This window comes from Octopus bimaculoides, chromosome 6, assembly GCF_001194135.2.
Source record: "Octopus bimaculoides isolate UCB-OBI-ISO-001 chromosome 6, ASM119413v2, whole genome shotgun sequence".
Classification (NCBI taxonomy): Eukaryota; Metazoa; Mollusca; class Cephalopoda; order Octopoda; family Octopodidae; genus Octopus; species Octopus bimaculoides.
This window is the reverse complement of record NC_068986.1, coordinates 21,711,773-21,719,708: the sequence shown is the minus strand read 5'-3', so window position 1 is coordinate 21,719,708 and position 7,936 is coordinate 21,711,773. Positions and strand designations below refer to the sequence as shown.

The following is a 7,936-nucleotide window of genomic DNA, read 5'->3' as shown; positions in this document are numbered from 1 at the left end:
ATATATATGTATGTATGTATATATATATATATGTGTATGTTTGTTATTTGTGTTTGTTTGTCCACCCACCATCGCTTGATAATCAATGTTGGCGTGTTTACGCCCCCCCGTCACTTAGCAGTTAGGCAAATGAGACCGATAGAATAAGTACCAGGCTTACAAAGAATAAGTCCTGGGGTCGATTTGCTCGACTAGAGGTGGTGCTCCAGCATGGCCGCAGTCAAATGAGTGAAACAAGTAAAAGAATCTGAAAATTTTCAGTGTTTTCTTTCTTTCTGTTTACAAGTATACATCATCATCATCATCATTTAACACCCGTCTTGCATGGGTATATATTGTATATCAAACCCAAGCTGTTATATCTAATTTGTTTATCTATATAATTGTCAACATATATTTATCATCATCATCATCATCATCATCGTTTAACGTCCGCTTTCCATGCTAGCATGGGTTGGACGATTTGATATAAACAAAATCGAACACACATACACAAGGTATCTGTTCAATTTTATTTATATATCACCAGCTGCTTGTGATTCATCGAGTCTCATGGCTGGTTGCTGACAAATTTTTCCACTTTGTATTGATATTTTATCCAGTCTCTGCTGTTCTGTCAGCATTTATGTGTTTGAAAATAAATTATCATCTTACTTGTATTTTAACATTAATTTTTCCATGCACTCATAGGTTAGGCAGTTTATTGAGGTTACCAGACCCCTGCCATTGGTGCCCAACCTACACTTGTTTCCAAACAAACATTTCCCCATAGTTAGACATGATTTTGCAGAATATTGGAAACGAATGACACTGCTTTGACAGTGATGCTCATTTACAACTATTGTGTGATGTCAAGACAGAGAGATAGAAATGTACATACACATAGACACAGCATGGGATTCTCCCAGTCTCCTTACATCTAATAGAAGAATGTCAAGGACTGGTGTTAGCAAACCGCATTTATTGGTTAGTTTACAGTTGTTTCATTAGCTTTAGTAAAAGAAAAACTAGTGTTATGTCATACTGTTACCATGTCAACAACTGCTGGTTTAAACAATTCCACAAAACATGGAGATAAATCAGTAGTTTTTGACAAGGTACTGGCACGACTCAAGATTGGTTTCATTAAAGCTAATGAAACAATTGTAAACTAAGCAATGAATTCAGTTTGCTAACCCCATTCTTTGATATTCTTTTACTATCTATAGTCTGTGGACATTTTGTGAATTCAAAGATAGCTAGCATTCTGAGAGACTTACCCTGCCTTTCAGCTTTCAATCTGCCACCATTCATGGGAGTGCTTCATGAAGTAAATGCCTGGATTACAATTCCCAATTCACCTGATTATATATATATATATATATATACATATGAGGAGTTATAATTACTACTATTAATATATATATTTTTTTTCCACTTCAGTTCCATTTATTAGCCTTTTCCTGGGATTTTCCTCTGTAGCAATGCGAGGAGTATGTTCGTCTTTTGTACTAAAAGAAGAGCAAGGTAAACATTTCTTTTCCCACTTTCCTTTCTCTTTTATTGCTTTTTCTTCTCACAATTTTTAATCATCATCATTGTCGTTTAACATCTGCCTTCCATGCTAACATAGGTGGGATAGTTTCACAAGAGCCAGCCAGGTAGAAGCCTGCACCAGACTTCTGTGACTGTTTTGGCAGGATTTTTACAGCCGGATGCCCTTCCTAACACCAGCCACTCAGCAGAGTGGACTTAGTGCTTTTTATGCGACACAAGCACAGACGAGGTCAGTTTTGGCAAGGCTTTTACAGCTGGATGCCCTTCTGAACACCAACCACTTTACAATGTGGACTGAGTGCTTTTAAGTGACACCTGCATTGACAGGGTCACCAAGTACTTGCAAGACAAAAAAAAAATTGCATCTCTTGATTTATTAATCTATTATTTGTATTAGCTCCTGGTCGGTTCTAATCAAATAAACCAATGATCAGAGACATAACTGGCACCAGATGTTTTAATGGTTTTTTTTTTTCATTCTCTCTCTCTATTTATGTGTTATTGCTTTACTACCCACAAGGGGCTACACACAGAGGGGACAAACAAGGACAGACAAACGGCGTGCTAACGTTTCTTGTTTCTTTATTGCTCACAAGGGGCTACACACAGAGGGGACAAACAAGGACAGACAAACGGATTAAGTCGATTATACCGACCCCAGTGCGTAACTGGTACTTATTTGATCGACCCCGAAAGGATGAAAGGCAAAATCGACCTCGGCAGAATTTGAACTCAGAACGTAGCGGCAGACAAAATACCGCTAAGCATTTCGCCCGGCGTGCTAACGTTTCTGCCAGTTCGCCTCTCTATTTATGTGTATAAGCAATTTTCTCTTCATGTGTCTGAAGCAAAAGAAAATGTTTATGTCAGTTGTGTTCAATCAATAAATTGTAATCTCATTCTCATTTTATCTGCATGCGTATATTTTTGCACACATGACCCCAGCACTAAAAAAGCACTGTCACCGAAATGGCCTGAATATCCAGTTAGCCATATCAAATTGTCAGCATCCAATCCTTGAGTATTGTCCGCCCTTGAGTATAATACGCAGAGGATTTTTAGGGGGCTGTACCTCTGAAAAAACCTAAACCTTGTGTATAATACGCACCCCTTCTCTAACTTGAGTCAAGGAGGTCTATATAACATCCTTGGTTTGTAAATGTATATACGGTAACATCCTTTATTATTATTGTATATATAACAATGCAAACGTGTAGCTTTTTTGTGCACTTTGTTTGCAGAAAATAAAGAAATAACAGTTATAACGTCAGTGAAAAATAAATATTAAGTAAATTGCCTTTACATATTTATCACTTAGAAAATTTTGCTTAGAAAATATTTTTCATTTTTAACCTCGTATATAGTACACTCTAGAAATTTTGACCTTTAAATTTTGGGAAAAAAGTGCGTATTATACTTGAGGATTTATGGTATTTCACCTTCTCTTGAAGTTTATAAATTCTTATGACATGAACAACATTTTTTTTTTGTTTGAAATTTCAGGGAAACTATTTACCATTATATCTTGTCTACAAAATATCACGTCTTTGATTGCTTCTCTAAGTTTTAATGAAATATACAGTGCTACAGTTGCAATCGACCCAGGAATTTGCTACTACGGGTCTGCTGGAATAAGTATCTTGCTGGTTTGCCTTACTTTGTAAGTCTAGTTACTTTTACATTACTTTATTTAAACTCCATATTACAAATGTTTTGATCTGCTTAAATCTTCTCCTTGTTAACAAATATTCTTTTGCAAATTCTCATGATTACAAAATCCTAAAAACCTACATTGTCACGTTAATATATGTTATTAGTTCAATTCAATCCTCCAACTTGTGTCAGATCCTGTCTAACTGTCTGACCCATGCCAGCATAGAAGATATCATCATTTTAGTATCCACTTTTCCATGTTTACATGGGTCAGATGGAATTTGTTGAGGCAGATTTTTTTATGGCTGGATGCACTTCCTGTCAGCAACCCTCACTTGTTTCCAACAAAGGTAGTATTCCTAGACAGGTTTTCCACAGAAGACTGGAAATGAATAGACAGTGATGCTCCTTTACAATTATCACATGATTTCAAGACAAGGGTACACCCACAGCACGCAGGCGCAGGCACACACACACACACACACACACACACACACACACACACACACACACACACACACACACTCTCTCTCTCTCTTCAACAATAAAGACCATATTTAAAAGATTTCTTCTTCCTTCTTTGGATATTTGCTGGTTGAAGAAGAGATTTCTTCCAGCTGTTCTGCCTTAGTAGCCAAGCTGATGGAGATACCCCACAAAAGTACTTCAGCTCTTTTGGAGCTGCTCTGCAACATTAGCTGCCTTACAAGGGGAATTATTATCAGCATTCCACCTGACAGCTTGAAGACACCTGTCAGAGGACCCAGGTCAACTTGAGTAGGATGCTATCAATTCCTTTTCTTTGCTGATGAATTATAGAACCATTCTGTTGACTGTAGCAAAAAGAATTTCAAGGTTTTGTGCAATTTTATGCTGGCTTAATCCTTCCTTGGATTGACCTCTGAAAATCACTCAACTGCTTCTGGTGTTTGCAGCATGGATAATTACAATAAACAAGTAATATACTATAATCTGAAACGGAAAATAATACAGTAACAGGTTTGAAATATCATGCAAAATGAGTGGTGCCTGTTTACTTTTAAGATGATTCAGTGTTCCATGTTGGAAAGAAGTGAGGATTGGTGACAGGAAGGGCATCTGACTGTAGAAAATCTTCAACAGATTTTGTCTGACCCATGCAGGCATGGAAAAGTGGATGTTAAAAGAGTGGTGATGTCTTTGCATCAGCTCCATCAGACAACATCATTGTGCTGTTTTCTTTGTTGTTTTTTTTACTGACATCTTCCATTTATTTCCTATTTACTGTCTAAATATTTGAGTTCAAATATAACCTCTTATTTTGACAGGTTTTTGTGGACACGGCATAGAAGAATAAAGAGCTACACAATACTTCAAGAAACTGATGTCCCTGCCCATGGGGAAACATAACCAGTCTATGTTTAATTTTCATGATTTTCAAAAGTGGTGTGAGATGAAAGAGCCTGGAGTTATACTGATTTGTTACTCATACACACAATCTTATATTATAAAAGAGCCGATCTCTGTCTGTCCATCTATCACAACATCTATTAGAGGGAGGGAAGAAGGGGAGAAGAAAAAGCCGTTGAGAGAGAAGTACAGTGAGAGAGAGAGAGAGAGAGAGAGAGAGTGTGTGTGAATGATAGATAGTTAGATAGGGAGTGTTATCACCATATTAACAAGTTTTAATTAAAAATCTGGAAATTTTGAGTGCAAGTCTGTCAACACAATGCAACAGACTTCAGAAAAATAACTATATTTAGTTATTTTCTTGGTTGGTCGTGTGTGTGTATGTGTATTTATGTATGTCTTTCAACATATAGACAATGCAACAGATTTTTCACGATAATGATAGGTTGTTGTTGAGAGAGAGAAATAGTGTGTGTGTGAAAGGTAGTATTAAAATTTAATTCAAAGCAAAAAAAAAAAAAGCAGGTTGTTGAGCATTCCAATGTGATCATTGCAGCAGGCTTCTGTTGAAGGTAGCAAAGTGACAAATAACAACTAAACTGTATATAATAGTGTGGTTGGAAAAAGTGAGTCTGTCATTAAATTTCGAACAATTTTCTTTAAAAACTGTTTTTCTTTTTCTGAAACCAGCCTTATTTAGCTTTGGAAACATAACCGGTGCAAAAATTTCTCATTATTTTTATATAATTGTATAGTGCTGTATATAGAACATGGCATATAACCAATGCTTAGAATTATATGTGATTTTTCATATTTATCTATTGATATTCCAAGCAATAAATAAACAAGAGTGGCAATAGGTTTTTACATTTCTTCAGTACATTCTTATACATATTTCACTAAAATGAAAATGTCCATTATTAAATGTATTATCTTACAATCAGATTACATCATGCAGTCATCAGAGTTTATGTAACAAATGAAAAATTGGCCTTAATACTTTATAACAGCTCACCTGATACGTGATTTCATCAGAATCTTTTATGTCTAGGATCAGAAGGGACATAACACAATAACATTGAATGGTTAATTACTGAAATCAATATAACTTATAACCTATTATTGTCATCATCATCATCATTTTAATGACCATGTTTCCATGCTTGCTTGGATCACATGGAGTTCTCAGGTTGAATTTTTTATGGGCAAATGCCCTTCTTGTCACCAACTCTCACTTGAATTCATCAAAGTAAACCCTCTCTCTCTCTCACTATATCTCTCTCTCATATATATATATATATATATATATATATATATATATATATATATATATATATATATATATATATATATATATATATATATATATTCTGCTTAATTGTATATAGTTTTGGTGTTAGAAATTTTACGGTAAAAGATTTTGATTATATTACACTTGTAATAATAAAAAAAAATAATAAAGCAGTATATTTTATGTACATGTGATTTGTTTTATGCTTCATCCAGCCCAATATGGTCATCTTTGGAATTATCCTGTATGAAGATTTTTCATTCCCGTCGATGTTCTCATACTTAACTAGTTTCTCAAGTTCTAAATCCATCAATGATAACAACCTGTGTCATGCAGATTGTGAAATGTTTAAGCAAGGGCTTATAGAACCTCTTAAAAATAAAGGGATTGAAAATAGAAACAATACAGAACTGCAAACAATAATTGTTATAATAGTGGTTTCAAATTTTGACACTGGGCTAGCAGTTTTTGAGGGGAGGGGTAAGTCAATTACATTGACCACAGTCCTTGACTGATACTTATTTTATCGACCCCCAAAAAGTTGAAAGGTAAAATTGACCACCTCTGAAATTTGTGCTCAGAGTGTAAAGATAGATGAAATGCTGCTACACATTTTGTCCAGCATGCTTAACATTCCTGCCAGCTTGTTGCCTTGATCATTTCCGTAATAAGAAGAGCTTGAAAATAGAAGCAATCTTATAATAATACATGAGTATTGCCCATCATATAATTAGTAATGCATCTGTGAATAATATCAGGAATTGTTACATATTTTCAATTATAATTTTACTTGTTTTTGAAATTCAAAATTTTGCTATACAAAATTATGAAATAGAAACTCATTTTCAAAATAATATTTAAGAATTAAAAATTAAATAAAATTCCTCATTTGTATATTGGCAAAAAAATGTGCCATCAGTAACAACAGTATTGTTATATTATTAATTGACTAGCAAACGCACCCGTTCTTTGGATGTTTCAAGTTGTTTTGGTGGTATTGGATGTAAGGGAGACAACCAATATCTGAAAGTTATTTCGCAAAGAGTTACCTCCCTTGACCACGTAACCCAGAAACTGGTGTTTTCTTTTCCCAGGGATCCCTTTACTCATGTGAAAAATTTTAAGAGTCTAAAACCATCTCTGGAGTATAAGTTATGTATGTTCCCAGTTTGGAGAAAATCAGTTAAAAAATATGGCCTTTATCTTTTACACACAGAGACAACAGGATTTATATTATAGATTGTGGATTGTCGAGTTCACTTTTAGTATTCTTGTTTGTGAGTGAATCTAGTTTATTTCAGATATTTTCATTTTAAAAATCATCTCTGGCTAATCATTGAGAAGACATTGGTGTTGCCTTAGTGGAGGTATCCCCTCTCTGGGTGTTCTTGTTTCTTATTATTATTTTGTAAAAGAATTGTTATTAATATTATTATTAAGAGAATGGCGGTGAGCTGGTAGAAACGTTAGCATGCCGAGTGAAATGCTTAGTGGTATTTCGTCTGTCTTTACATTCTGAGTTCAAATTCCGCCGAGGTTGACTTTGTCTTTCATCCTTTCGGAGTCGATCTAATTGCACTGGGGTCGATCTAAACGACTGGCCCACACTCTCCAAAAAGATTTCGGGCCTTGTGCCTAGAGTAGAAAAGAATATTATTATTAAAAGGACAGCAAGCTAACAGAATCATTAGTACACCAGACAATAACGTTTCATTCGTCTTTATGTTCAGAGTTCACATTCTGTCAGATCAACTTTGCCTATCATCTCTTCAGGGTCAATACAATTAGTACATACATGCCTATATTTATACATAATCAGTAAATCATAAATCCCAAAGAGAATCACACTAAGTTATAGAGTAATTATATAAAGATAGTTATGGCCGGTCTATGGGATTACCCAGGGTCTCTCTCCCCTCCATACACACGCAAGCATGTATCTGACTCATACACTGTTCACTTTCCAGACATTTGTACAATACTGCATATGCTTTATGCACACTTTTGACAAGTTGCAGTGCACCTGAGCACTGTATAGAATAATTTCATTATATTATATTATAAAGT

At 34.9% G+C, this 7,936-nt stretch overlaps 1 protein-coding gene across 6 annotated transcripts in view; it reads left to right on the top strand.

Annotated features, from left to right (window-relative positions):
- The window catches only part of LOC106875144 (solute carrier family 46 member 3), a 42,384-nt gene extending 36,328 nt beyond the window's left edge, over positions 1-6,056 (top strand). For all 6 annotated transcript variants that reach the window (XM_014923142.2, XM_014923141.2, XM_014923138.2 and 3 more), the window contains 3 exons: positions 1,423-1,506; positions 3,040-3,196; positions 4,497-6,056. In XM_014923142.2, the coding sequence (XP_014778628.1) occupies positions 1,423-1,506; positions 3,040-3,196; positions 4,497-4,578 (323 nt within the window). In that variant the 3' untranslated portion in view covers positions 4,579-6,056. The remainder of the gene's footprint in view (positions 1-1,422; positions 1,507-3,039; positions 3,197-4,496) is intronic.
- The last annotated feature ends 1,880 nt before the right edge of the window (positions 6,057-7,936 follow it).